The sequence below is a fragment of the Vombatus ursinus genome, unplaced genomic scaffold (genome assembly GCF_900497805.2).
Source record: "Vombatus ursinus unplaced genomic scaffold, bare-nosed wombat genome assembly UNPS02014781.1, whole genome shotgun sequence".
Lineage (NCBI taxonomy): Eukaryota > Metazoa > Chordata > Mammalia > Diprotodontia > Vombatidae > Vombatus > Vombatus ursinus.
In genome coordinates, this window is record NW_020954559.1 from 48,733,408 (window position 1) to 48,748,001 (window position 14,594).

Consider the following 14,594-nt stretch of genomic DNA (forward strand, 5'->3'; position numbering starts at 1 on the left):
ACTGAGGTGGTATAAACGATTATTATGCCCCTAGGTGTTGGGGGAAAATGTGTCTATGTTTATTCTTGCTGTACCTTGAAATAAATATTCCTTTGCAAAATTAATCTGATTGTTGTCGCTAAATGGAACTGGAGGACCCCTAAAATTGGAGGAACATAAAATGGTGGGGTCTTAAGTCAATGGCAGAGAGTCTAATCGTCAGACTAATTCTATTTATTTAGCTTAAAATTTAAATGTCATCTATGTTTTATTACATTTTTATTTATTTTGTTTAATGGCTCCCAATTACATTTTAATTTGGTTCCAGTGGCACTAGGGATGTGGGCCACATTTGCATGTTTGACACCTCTAGTATCATGAATAGTGTGCTGGATATGGAATCAGGAAAGTCTGGGTTCCAATTCTACTTTAGATACTTAATAGCTATATGATCCTAGAAAGAAGGAAGAAAACAAGCATTTATGAAGCACCTACTGTGTGACAAGCACTTTATTAAGTGTTTTACAAATGTTATGTTGTTTGATCTTCACAACAATCTGGGGAGGTGAGTGCCATTATCATTTCTATTTTATAGCTGAGGAAACTGAGGCAGTCAGAGGCTAAGTGACTTGCTCAAGGTCACATAGCACGGGGTTTGAATTCAGGTCTTCCTGACTCCAGACCCACTGTGCTATCCACTGTGCCTCAGTTTTCTCATCTGTAAAATGAGGGGGTGGATTGATTTCTAAGGTCATTCTAGCTCTAAATCTATGATCCTAAGAATTTTAAATTATAGTTAGGAGTGGGGGGGAATTTAGCAGAAATATCTGAAATTTATACATAATCCACAAAGTTAATTTTATTCATTAGTTTCAAATCTCTGCCCTCTCTCCCCTGACACACATATATACACCTAGTCCTGAAACAAACCTATTAATTAATAAACATTTGCCATGATTTAAGTTTCACTTCTGATCTCTCTCCTGTGAAGGAATGACTGACAAGCTGTGTAATGATAGAGAAGTAGACTGATAGAGGGTGGAAGGGGAGAAGTAAGGGACGTAGGGAATCAGTTCCTGCATAATGAGGAGTTTGCATTATGTCAACATGTTTAGATGACTTTGCTTTTCTCAATTTTTATATTGTATCAAAAACCTGAATCCTGACTATGCCTGCAATGAGAAGAAACCACAAAGGAAATAAAGGCAGAGCTAAGACTGTAAGTAGGAAAGGCAGACTCAAGGCAAAAATACAATGAGATGGGGACAGAGGTGGAGAAATAAGGCACAATAAGAGCCACTTGTTGTAACATATGTTGTTTCTAAATACACATAATTTTAATGCTGTAGAGCAGCCAAATGGTGCAGTGGATAGAGTGTGGAACCTGGAGTCAGGAAGACTCGTCTTCTAGAGTTCAAATCTGGTCCCAGACACTTACTAGCTATATGACCCTGGGCAAGTCACTTAAACCTGTTTGCCTCAGTTCCTCACCTGTAAAATGATCTGGAGAAGGAAATGACAAGCCACTCTGGAATCTTGCCAAGAAAACCTCAAATGGGGTCACAAAGAGTCAGACACGACTGAAAAATGACTGAACAACACATTTTAATGCCAAGAAATTCAGTTCTGCATGACATTTAAGTATTTATTTGGGAATTATTCAAGTCACATAGTCAAATAAAATCATGGGTCCAGACCAAATTAGGCAACATGTCTTACAAGTAAGGTAAAGGCTTACACCTTTCGGTGGATAGTAACAAGGAGAGGAAATAAATTTCAAATGTATGGTGGAAAGATCACTGGATTTGGAGAGAAAGGATCCAGATTAAAATCCCAAATCTGAAGCCTGTTAGCTGTGTGTTTATTGGCAAGTCACTTTCTAGGCATCAGATTCCTTAACTGTAAGAAAAAAAAAAGTTTGTGGCTGGGGAGGGGGGAGGAGAGAACTAGAAGACTTCTGAGGTTCCTTCTGACTCTTAAGTCTATGATTCTAAGAAGCCTTGTAGGCCTCAGTCTCTACAATTCTAAAACAAGAGGTGGGACTAGATTTATTTATAGTGTAACTTCAAGGCACATGCCCAAATCATTTGAGATGAAGGCATCCATGAGAAAGATTGCAAGATCCTGATACTGGGATAAGACATCCTACTACATTTCCCTACTACATGTGTAAGAGTAGCCTTTTCCCACTGTTTGTGTAGCCAGAACAGGTTACATCTTTAAAACTACCAGACTCAGATAGTCTCATTTTTTTTTTTCTGGCAGTATCTAAGAGATGAAGGTCCTGTTCATCTGAAATTCACATACCGTGTATTGAGCTGGATGGGGGAGAATGTCTATCTTCCCTCTCTACCTTAGGCCCTTTGACCCTGCGAATCACGCTTGGGGTTTCGGTCTATCTCATTTGGCCTTTTCAGTTATAGACACAGGTGATGGAGTCCCTGGACCTGAATACTCAAGCCATGGTGATTTTGGGAGCAGTATTCTAGGCTGGATGTTGCTTCTAACCCAGAAGAGAAGATTGGAGAAGCCACAATGCTGGGATATGGATACAATCGCAGTAGGACTTTGCAGTTGGAACTTGGTGGCACCATGCTATATAGTCTCAACAACTAATGCTCCATCCCTCCACTCTCTAGACTGAGGTGGTGTAAAAGGTTATTATGTCCCTAGATGTTATGGGGTAAGGGGGATATATGTAGGTCTGTTCTTGCTGTACCTTGAAGTAAATGTTCCTTTGTAAAATTAATCTGATTGTTGCCACTAAATGGAACTGGGGGACCCCTAAAATTGGAGGAACACAAAATGGTGGGGTCTTGAGTCAATGGCAGAGTGACTAAACACCCCAAATTCCATTAAGGGTACTGGAGAACCCTGGGGGAAGGGAGAAATATAACATATCTGGCTTTCAAAGAGTGAGGGCAAAGATAGTCACTGTTATCTCTAAAGTCCTTTTCATTTCTTGAGCCCATGGATTTCTGGACCTTGCCTAGAGCCCTTTCCAGTTTGGCAAAGGTTTTCTTTTGTTCTGCTTCAGTGGTTTTGAGCATGACTCTACATAGTTGCCCCATTTATCATCCCAAATTGAGAATGCACTGCCTTTCAATGGCTTTTGCTTTCTCTATTCCAGCCAAAAGAGCAAAAGCAGTTTCTGTGATACTCAAAGAGGCCCTTTGCCTTAATAGATATGACTCTTTAGTATGTTGACTTTTAAAACACAAATGGAGGGTTTGATTTAGCCCTGACCACAATCTGTATTCTAAACCTGATTCTGAGAGTCCGATTGGTTTTGTTTAGTCAGGGTAATAGGAGTGGCCCAGTATACAATTAATGGTTTCTGTTCTGTAAATTTACCACAGAGATAATGTATCAGTGACTCCATAAAAGGTACCATAAAACTATGGCTGGATACCATAGATACAAATCATTTCTATGAGTTATTATAACTTTATAGTTATTACCTTATTATATATATATGTATATGTGTGTGTGTGTATATATATAATATACATATATATATATATATATATATATACACATATGTGTGTGTGTGTGTGTGTGTGTATACACATAGGTCATGGAAGTGTCCCTGAGGTCTCAAACATTTTGCCAGTGGACCACAAACTTTGCCAGACCCTGTCAAATGAGAAAAGTTTTATAATTGCACCTGGTAGGGGACTGCATGTTTGTTTTCTGGAGACCAGTTAATATTGGAGAGGCTAATTATCAAGCTGACCTCAGGGTGATGAATTTTTCAGCCACAAAAATTTGAATTTTACCAATTAAGTCATTAAGAAGTTTTGATCTACATTGGCAGGGGTGAAGAATTGAAATACAACTCTCCAAAAGATAAAGCACTTATTAAGTGCTTGCTATGGGCCAGGCAGATAAAATAGGGCCTCCTCCATTTTGGCAGAGGTGGAGCACTATGGGTGTGGAACATTACACCTACTATTAGGCTCAGCTGATATGAGACTTATTTTTTTTCCTTTTTATTCTTTGTAACAAGGATGGCTTACTGGGTGGAAGAGGGAGAAAAGATATATTCAGAAATTAAGGTGATAGAAAAATAAAAGATGTCAATTTTTTTTAAAGAAGAGAGATCTAGGCAATACTTAAAGACATGGAGTTCAGTTTTTATTCAAATGGCTTTATGAAAATATATTTACTTATTTTTAGAACTGTATTAGAGAAGTCCTGACTTAGAGGTTGTCTAATCATTTGCATAATTTTCTTTTTTACTTTCTTCCTTCATTTCTTTGTTTTCTTTTTCTCTTTCTTTCCTTTCCCTTCTTTCCTTCCTTCTCACACTTTCTCTCATTTCCTTCTTTCTTTCCTTCCTTCCTTTTCTTTCTCCCTCTTCCCTCTTTATTTCTCCCTTCTTTCCTCCTTCTCTTCTTTCTTTTCTTCCTTCCTTCCTTTCTTTCTTTTAGACTGGGTCCTTATATCCCACCTAGCTAAAAGTGCAGTGGTCACTCAAGCACCTGATTTCAGCGCAATCAGTACAGAAGCTTTGACCTATTCCATTTCCAGCCTGAGCCTGTTTGCCACTCTTTGCTTGCCTCCGCTGCTAGAGACTGACAATATTGGTGTCAGATAGATACTAGTTTGGATATCTAATCAGCTTGAGCCCTATTGCAGCTCAGGACTCCTGAGTCCACTAGCAGTCCACTAGCCCCAGCCTCCTCAGTAGCAGGGATTACAGGTATCTGCCACCTCATTTTATAGATAAGGGAACCACAGTCTACAAAATTTTCATCATGTGCCCAAGGTCACACATATCCTTAGTGGCAAAAGCCAGGACCATCCCTCAACATTTATGACTCCCAGTCTTGTTCTCTTTCCACTGAACCATACCATTTCCCAGGTACTGCAAAAGCTAATAAAGAATAAATCTATGTTTGGTGAAATAATTGAGACCAACCACAAGAGAACTAGATGTATCAGGCAGTGGGCAAACAGAGCTTCTGAAAGAATTTAAGAACAAAAATGTATTTGTAAAGTAGTTCCCAAATAGCCTCGGTCACCCACTAAGAACAGATGAAATGAATAATAACAGAATGTGTGGAAAAAGGCTCATGCTGAAGTGGTTGTGTATGAGAGCTATAAATTGCACATGTTATAGGAACATAAATAGACCATAGATATTTTTGGTGAGTCTGCGAGTCCGTCAGTGGCTCCTACCACCCATCCAGATGACAATGCCTTCAGACCAACTCATCCTATATAATTCTGGCCCAAAGAATGCCGGAGATTACAAAAACAAAAACAATAAAGCAAATGATGCTATCAAAATGTTGGCCAGTAGCATTTCTGTCTAAATTTTTCTCAGATAAGAAGAAAAATGTCTATAGCCACTCCTACACGGTTATTGAAGGATTTTGCTCCCTGGTCAAATTAGATAATACAGACCTATCTAGATGACTCCAAGCTCCCAAGTGGAATTTGGACCATAAATTAATTGCATTGACTTGTCCTCTGAGTAAATTTCCCCCTCTTCTTTACCTGAATGTAGCTAATATGGGATTACAAGATTTAAAGTTATGTAAGGGACCAGAGAGGTCATCTAATCTAACTTTATAGATAGAATAAACTGAGGCCCACAGAAGTTAGGTGATTTGTTTAAGGCCATACTGGTAGAACACATCAGAACAAGAATTTTAACTCAGGATCTTTTGCTCCTAATCCAGTGTTCTTTTTCCAACATTAGTTTTTCTCTTATAAAAAGCTACATTTGTACCTATTCCATGGTTAGTCACCCAATTGGGAGTGATTTAAAAGCTATTATTTAAAAAGAAAAAAAACCTACTCCCCAGTCTTCTGCCATCAAAGTAATATTCATTTAACTCAATTCTTTTGGAAACAAGAAGGATAAAACAGGAGGATAAAACCCTTTAACTATTGCTTCTTCCACAGTGTGAAAGCCCAGAAGAGCCCTTAGCAACAATTTCTGCATGCTAAGTGGAAAATTGAATTTAACTACAGAGCTACTTGTTATGTTATTTTTTAGTCTACCAAATGACAAGTAGAATTAGTAAGCTATCAAGCAAGTAATGCAGACACTAATTAAAATCACCATAATCTATCATATACACCATTGAATCTGAAACCTGTCATGCTTCCCATAATGGCCAATTGGGAACATATCATCTCAATTAGCCCTATGGATACCCAATTATTGCTAACCCCTCACTCAATATTCCCATCCCCTGCAACTTACCACACTTATCCCATCATTGAGCAGGGCCTCTCCAAAGATCATCATGTATAGCTGCTCATTCACATGAGCCTCCTCAAATACTGCCAGCACTGCCACTGGGTCCACCGCAGAGATCATACTCCCAAAGAGCAGATTCTGAAGCAAGTTGACATCACTGAGGCCAAAAGCCTTGACCTGGCATATCAGGTAGAGGGAGAGGCCAATGCCAAAGGCATTCAAGAGGGCCCCCATCCCGGACCACCATAGGATGGAGCCAATGTTCTCAAAAAAGGGCCGGGTGGGCATGAAGTAACCCCCTTCGAGGACAATAGGTGGAAGGAGGTACAGGAAATAAATGCTTGAATCCATTACAGGTGGAGATTTGTGATCAGTGCCAAAGATGATACCCCCCACAAGAGCACCAACAATGATCAGGAGACAGCTCTCTGGCATAAGACCTGGAAGCTTGTGATAGAGATGGAAACCTAGGAGAAAGCAGAGAGGCATGGTTTCCATTCATTCATTCAATAAGCATTTAAATATCTAATATTGTATATGACTGGCAGTGTGTAAGATGCTGAAGTGTGCAAAGACAAAAATAAAATAATATTTTCCCTCAAGGAGTTTACATTCAGTTGGGGGAAACTGTGTATACAGAAAAATAAATGTAAAATATATACAAAAGTAATTTTTAAGAGGTACATGGAGGGAAGGGAGGAATTAGCATTCATTTTTACAAGATTTTGAATTCTAAATTTTTCTCCTTCTTCTGAAAAGGGTAGGCAGTTTGACATAGTTTGTACATGTGCTATTATGTAGAACATATTTCCTTATTCATTACAGTTGTGGAAGAAGAAACAGATCAAAAGAAATAAAAAACACCAAAAAAACAAAGCAAGTGAAAAAAAAAATGTTTCAATCTGCATTCAGAATCCATCAGTTCTTTATCTAGATATGGATATATTTTCCTTTCCTTGAGTCCTTTGTGCTTTTTTTGGATCATTGTGTTGCTGAGAAAAGCTGAGTTATTCATAGTTGATAATCATACAATATCGCTGATACTATGTACAATGTTTTCCTGGTTCTGCTCACTTTACTTTGCATCAGTTTGTACAAGTCTTTCTAGGTTTTTCAGAAATCTGCCTGTTCATCATTTATAAAAATAACGTTAGTATTCCATTACATTCATATACTACAGCTTGTTTAACCATTCCCCCACTGATGGGCATCCCCTCAATTTCTAATTCTTTGCTACCACAAAAAGAGCTGCTATAAATATTTCTGTATATGTGGGTCCTTTTCCCTTTTTTGTGATTTATTTAGGATGCAGACCTAGTAGTGGTATGACTGGATCAAAGGGCATGCACAGTTTGGTTGCCCTTTGGGCATAGTTCCAAAATGCTTTCCAGAATAGTTGGATCAGTTCACAGTGCCCCAATTTTCCCACATCTTCTCCAACATTTAACATTTTCCTTTTTTGTCATATTAGCCAATCTGATGTAAGGTGGTATTTCAGAGTTGTTTTAGTTTGCATTTCTCTAATTGAAAGTGATTTAGAGCACTTCTTCATATGCCTATAGATAGCTTTGATTTCTTCATCTGAAAATTGACTGTTCATATCCTTTGACCATTTATCAATTGGAGAATGGCTTGTATTCTCATAAATTTGACTCAATTCCCTCTCTATATATATCTGATAAATGAGACCTTTATTAGAGACACTTGCTGTAAAGATTGTTTCCCAGCTTTCTTCTTTCCGTCTAATCCTGGTTGCATTGATTTTGTTTGTATGAAAGCTTTTAAATTAATGTAATCAAAATTATCTATTCTACATTTTGCAATGCTCTCTATCTCTTGTTTCATCATGAATTCTTCCCCTTTTCATAGATCTGATAAGTAGATTTCCCCCTGCTCTTCTAATTTGATTGCTTCATTGTCTATGGTACCTTTTAACAAGATGTAGTTTCCTTCTTTATCTCTTTTAATTAGGTCTGTTTTTGCTTCTGCTTTGCCTAAGATTATGACTGCTATCCTTGCCTTTATTTCTTTATTTTTTTTTTTACATCAGGTGAAACATAATAGATTCTGTGCCAGCCCCTTACCTTTACACTATGTATTTCTCTGCATCAAGTGTGTTTCTTGTAAGCAACATATTGTAGGGTTCTGTTTTTTGATCTACTCTGTTATCTGCCTCCATCTTATGGGAGAGTTCATCCCATTCACATTCACAGTTATGACTATTAACTGTGCATTTCCCTCCATCCCATTTTTCCTCCTGTTTGTCCCCTCTCTCCTTTTACCCTTTCCTTCCTCATCTTTGTTTTGTTTTTGTCTACCACCTCCTGCTAAGGCACTTGGGGTATCCTGGTGTTCATATATGCCTGCTCCACTACACTAGGGCTCGGGATCACCTAGTGGTTTGTTGAGGTGGGGTTTGCTGTTGGCTTGCTGGAATGCTTCCCATCCTGGACTGTGCTCCCCTTTTACCACAATGAGACAGACCTTTCTTGTTGTTCCTCCAAGTTTCTTAGGCTAAAAGCCCACTCCACCCCATCTTTCCAATGGCTCTACTCTTCTGGGACTTGTTCTAGGGTGGTTTTTTTAAATGGTTGTTTGGAGGTGAATATGGGAGAGCTATAACAATTTACTGCTCATTCAGTCATTTTGGCTTCCAGAAGTCCTATGTAGTATTCTTTATTGTATCTCCCCACCTTCAATCCACCAAGGATTGCAGCATGGGATATGAACAGAGTTCTGAATCTGGAGTAGAGCTGATTCAATTCAATAAGCAATGGTTAAGCATCACTGTGTGTCAGGCACTGTGCTACCATAGGTGCTGGGGATTTAAGAGAAAAACAAAACTAAAATCTCTAAACCTAAGGAGTTTGCATTTTATTTGAGTCAGAATAATGAGGTTCAAATCTCAGCTCTGCCTTTTTTTTTTCAAGCTGTGTGACTTTAAGCAAAATAAAACTTTTGGGGACCCTAGTTTCTATATCTGCAAAATCAAGATTAGAATTGTTTATTTTTAGGGTCCCTTCTTGATCAGAAAGCAATGAAAATGCTTGTAGACAAGGAAAAGTAAAGAAAAGAGAATGAGAAGCAAAGCTTCAATTGGACTTCAATTAAGCCTGAGCTTGAAACCAGATGTTAGGGATAATAAATAATATAATTATTATTACTCAGAGATATGACAGTTAACTTTAATTCAGTTCAATGATTTAATGTTTGTTAGGCATCTAGTGTGTGTGTGCAGAGCCCTGTGATGGGTGATGGGGGAAAGAATTTAATATTAGGTAAAGCCTAGATGGTGTTCTTATGGCTCTTACATTCCCCTAGGAGGATATGGCATATACACAAATAACTATCAGGGAGAGAGGTATAAAGAAAGTGCTATGTGGTGTCCAAGGTGGGGAAGAGGTTAATCCATCTACCAGAGCCATTACTCCCAGTCTCTTCTCCTTCCTTTCAGAGAAGACTTATTAGAGGAAGCATTATTTGATATGGGTTTCTAAGGATGGGAAGAGGCCATTCTAATCTAATCCAATCTAAAAGGGATTCATTACTAGGATGATTATAGAAGTAGTAATTGAGGAGGAGACAGATTTGAAAGGTAGAATCACATAACTTGGTAACTGATTGACTATAAAATCACAAAATTAAAATTGGAAGAAATCCTTAGACGTCCTTTAGCCCAACTTTGACTTGAAGCATGAAACTTCTTACAACATCCTCTAATACATGGTTAATTGTTTAATCAAACATTCAGTAATAGGGAGCTCACTCCTTCATGAGAAATCCATGGTATTTTCCAAATTTATAGAAGCCTCTTCCTTATATTGAGCACTAATCTTTTAATCATTTTCCTCTTTTAGTCTCAAATTTCTATTGTGGAATTCCACAAGACAGTCCTTTAAATATCTGAAAATAACTATCATACTTCCTTAAGTTTTCTCTTCTCCAGACTAACTATCCCCAATTCCTTCTAATGTTCCTTATATCACAGGATTCCCATTCACCTTATCATTCCCAGTATTCTTCAGACATCAGAGTCAGGCAGAATGCCAATTCAATTCAATACCTATTTTTAGGTGCTTATAGTGTTCCAGATTTTGAAATACAAAGGCAAAAATGAAAGTATCCATGCTCTTAAAGAACTTAGGTTGTACTGGAGGAATATGTGTAAACAGATAAATTAATATCAACTGATTTAGGGAAGAGGAGAATGTTTTGATAACAACTGTGGGGAGGGTCAGAAAAGGACTCTTTAGGAGATGGTACCTGAACTACTTTAAAGGAAATTAGGTGGGGGAGAGGGGATATATTCCAGATAATTTGCGGAAGGGCATTTAGATAGCTTGGTGGATAGGGCTTGGAATCAAGAAGACTTATCTTTGTGAGTTCAAATCCAGTCTCAGATACTTACAAGCTATATAACCCTGGGCAAGTCACTTAACTCTGTTTTCCTTAGTTTCCTCATCTGTAAAATAATCTGGAGAAAGAAATGGCAAGCTACTTCAGTATCTCTACCAAGAAAACCCCAAATGGGTCACAAAAAGTCAGACATGACTGAAATGACTGACCTGAATTTGAGGAAAAGTACAGAGGCAAAACAGAATGTTGTGTATGGGGACAAGATACCTTCCCCCCTGTAACTGGATTAGCAAATTCATGAAAGGAAGGAATATGAAGTAAGACTGAAATGGTAAGTGAAACCAAAGTTTCAAACATGGGACACTAGATGCCTGGTCCCACTGATAGAAATTGACCAGACACGAGGAAAAGCAGACTTGGAGAAAAAGGATAATAATAATTTCAATTTTAGACATGTTGAGTTTGAAGTATCAGATATTGATTTTGATGCCCTGTAGAAAGTTTGAGATGTGATCCTGGGTGCAGAAGTGGTATTTGAAGCCATATAAATGAATAAGACAGTAGAAGAAGAAGAAGGAGGAGGAGGAGGAGGAGGAGGAAGAACAAGAAGAAGAAGAAGAAGGGAGAAAGTCACAGATAGAACAATGGGAAACACCTGAAGTAGTCAGGATGATGGCAAGGGACTAGCACAGAAGACAGATCAGAAGCTTTTGAGAGGTGAAAAGTCAACCAGAAGAGTGTTGTGTCTCATAAAATAAAGGGGAAAAAAATTAGAGGAGTAAGGGAGTGGTCAACAGGGTCAAATTCTGTATAGGGAAGATTAGCACTGAAAAAGGCTATGAATGAATTTTACTATTACAAGGTCATTAGTGAGTAATTTCAGTAGTATAGAGGATAGAAGACAGATTTCATCAAGTTAAAGTTAGAGAGTGATGTGGAAGTGGAGGCATGATATGTAAACAACTTTTTCAAAAAGCTTGGCAATGAAAAGAAAAAAAATGAAGGGTGAAAAAAGGTTCTTTCTTTTCTTTCTTTTTTTTAAGAATAGGGAATGTTTGTAGGAATATGGAAAAGAAGATGAGAGATGTCTTCTAGGGCGTAGGATGTAATCAAAGGCACAGGGAGATGGGCTAACTTTAGCAAGGATGAGATATACCTCATTTTCTGAAACATAAAGGAAGTAAAAAAAATAGATGATGATGCTTAGAAATTTTGAGGAGTGGAAGAGGTAAGTTGAGGAATTTCTCAATATATGATATCTTTATCAGTGAAGAGATGTCATCTACTTACTGTGAGAGTGGAAATGAGGTTATAGTTGGGAGGCAGGAAGAGAAATAAAAAAGGTTTGAAACAGTTACTATGGTGAACAGGAAAAAGAACCAATAAGAGCAGACAAAAGAATTGCTAAGCAACAGTTAGGGCTTCACTAAGGTTATAACTCTAAATTTACACCCGGTGAAATCAGCTCAATTTTTTACTTTCTTCGGACGCCTGGAATAAGAGAGGAAAAAACAGACAGTGGCTGTTACCCAGGTCTGAGGATTAGTAGATCAGTAATGGCAGAAGGTCCTGGCAGTGAGGAATTTTAAGGTGGCAGCTAATGAATCATTCAGTAGCAGATCATGAGGTCAGGACTGGCTATGAGGCTGATGAAGAGGGAATGAGATAGATGGGGAGGAGAGGTAAGGGTCAAGGGACTAGAGGTGATGATGAGTTTGAAGACCAAAGTGAAGGAGTGGAAATGGTAGAAGGAGATAGAGGCATGTGATCAGAGAACACAGTTCTGAACTTTCAGATCTGGAAGGGGGGAAGAGGGAGGGAACAAGCACTTATCAAGCACACCTACCATGTGCCAGGCATTGTGCTACATGCTTTACAAATGTTAATTCATTTGATACTCAAAACAACCCTGGAGGGCAGGTGCTATTATTATCCCCATTTTATACTTGAAGAAAGATGAAGTTTAAGTGATTTGCCCAGGGCCACATAGTTAGTAAATGTCTGAGGTTGGATCTAAAGTAAAGTCTATCCATTGTGCCATCTAGCTGCCTCTGGCTCAGTTCCCTGGCAGCCTGAAGTTCCAAGTTATGACCATGTGCATGTGACCATGTGTTCCCAAAATGTGGGGGAAAGAGGTCACCGAGTGAGGAGTTTGAGTAATTGAGTGGCTATGGTGTTAGAGGAATTGTTGATATGAATACCGAAGTCCCTGAGCATTATAATAAGAGAAGAATACCATGGGGAGCGGGTAGGGAGAGGGGAGAGGGGGTGCTGGGGAGGGTCAATGCAATAAATCTTGAGAATCTGAAGGGAATGACTTAGAGGTCAATAAATGACTATTACAAGGATAGGGAGAGGGTGGCACATACCACAGATCACAAAGGACGAAAGGTAATTGAGGGAAAGTAATAGATGAATGGCTAAAAGCAGCTCTGGAAATCAAGGAGCAGGCCAATATTTCCTCCTCACCCTGTTCAGTCTTGTCCAACATTCCATGACCCCATTTAGGGATTTCCTAATTATTTATTTATTTTGCTAATTAGTGAAGCAATTGGGGTTAGGTGACTTGCCTAGGGTCACACAGCTGGTAAGTATCAAGTGTCTGAGGCTGGATTTGAACTCAGGTCCTCCTGACTCCAAAGCTGGATCTCTATCCACTGCACCACCTAGCTGCCCCTGATTTCTTGACAAAGATACTGGAGTGGTTTGCTATTTCCTTCTCTAGCTCAGTTGATAGATGAGGAAACTAAAGCAAACAGGGTTAAGTGACTTGCCCAGGGTCACATAGCTAGTAAGTGTCTGATGCCAGATTTGAACTCAGAAAAATGAATCTTCATGACTCCAGGCCAGGCTCTCTATCCACTGTACCATCTAGCTGCCCTCTCCTAACCCTGTTACAGAGATTTGAAGAAGAAATTATAGAAAGATTCAGGCACATGGGGTATTCACAGGGAAAGCCACTTTTCACTTAAAGCAAAAGTAGAAGGGGAAGTAGGGACTGGATGGGGGAGTTTGCCAAGAATGGAGCTGAGATTCTCAAAGTCACAGAATCTTAATTAAAAGGAACCTCAAAGGCCAACTAGTTCAAATGTTACCTGAACATAAATTCCCTTAACAATATCTTTGAAAAGGATTCAGGGCCCCTGTGAATAGCTCAGAAGATTTACATGCATTTCCAACATACACAGGTCTCTGTTTTGATTTTCTCCTTTAATTTTTTTTGTTTGACGATTTTTTAAAAATTTTATTTTATTTTTCAGTTAATGAAAATTCACCTTTCTCTCCCACCTCTTCTGCCACCCTCATTAAAACAGAAAGAAAAACAAAACTCCCATAACAAATATACATAGTCAAGCAAATAAATTCTTTCATTGGTCATGTCCAATATAAATGCCTATATAAATGAAAGGAGGCCAATATATACTAAGCATGTATGCATGTATGCACACATGTGTATATGACATGGCTTATGCAAGAATCTGCACAGACATATGTGACATATATGTGTATATGTGTATGACATAGTCAATGCAGAAATTTGTTTTACTTGGCTATGCATATTTGTTACAGAGATTTTTTTTTCTTTTTGTTTTAATGAGGGGGGTAGAGGAGGTGGAAGGGAAATATATACATATATGTATATACACATATGTATACTTGCACTCTGATTCCATCATCTCTCTGTCAGGTGGTGGGTAGCATGTTTCATCATGAAACATGGAATTGTAGTTGGTCATTGTCTTGATTTGATCAGAATTTTTGTCTTTCAAAGCTGTTTGTCTTTATACTGTTGTTATTATAGATATTGCTCTCCCAGTTCTCACATATGCTGCATCAATTTCAACAAGTCTTCTTAGATTTCTCTGAAATCTTTTCTTAACTCTTTCCCTCCAATATCTTTGACAGTATCTTTGCCAGTGAGGACACAGACTCAGGGATTTGGGAGGTACACCAGGCATAACTTTAAGCAGGCTTGCTCAGTGGCAGCTATATGGAGAGAGACAGAGAGACAGACAGAGAGAGAGAGACAGAGAGAAATAGA

General features: G+C 38.5%; 1 protein-coding gene across 1 annotated transcript in view; it reads right to left on the reverse strand.

The window, feature by feature from the left end:
* The window catches only part of LOC114046349 (sodium/hydrogen exchanger 4-like), an 81,022-nt gene that overhangs the window by 56,402 nt on the left and 10,026 nt on the right, over nucleotides 1–14,594 (reverse strand). Inside the window, exon 2 of the mRNA XM_027866656.1 lies at nucleotides 6,200–6,663. Within this exon, the coding sequence (XP_027722457.1) occupies nucleotides 6,200–6,663 (464 nt within the window). The remainder of the gene's footprint in view (nucleotides 1–6,199; nucleotides 6,664–14,594) is intronic.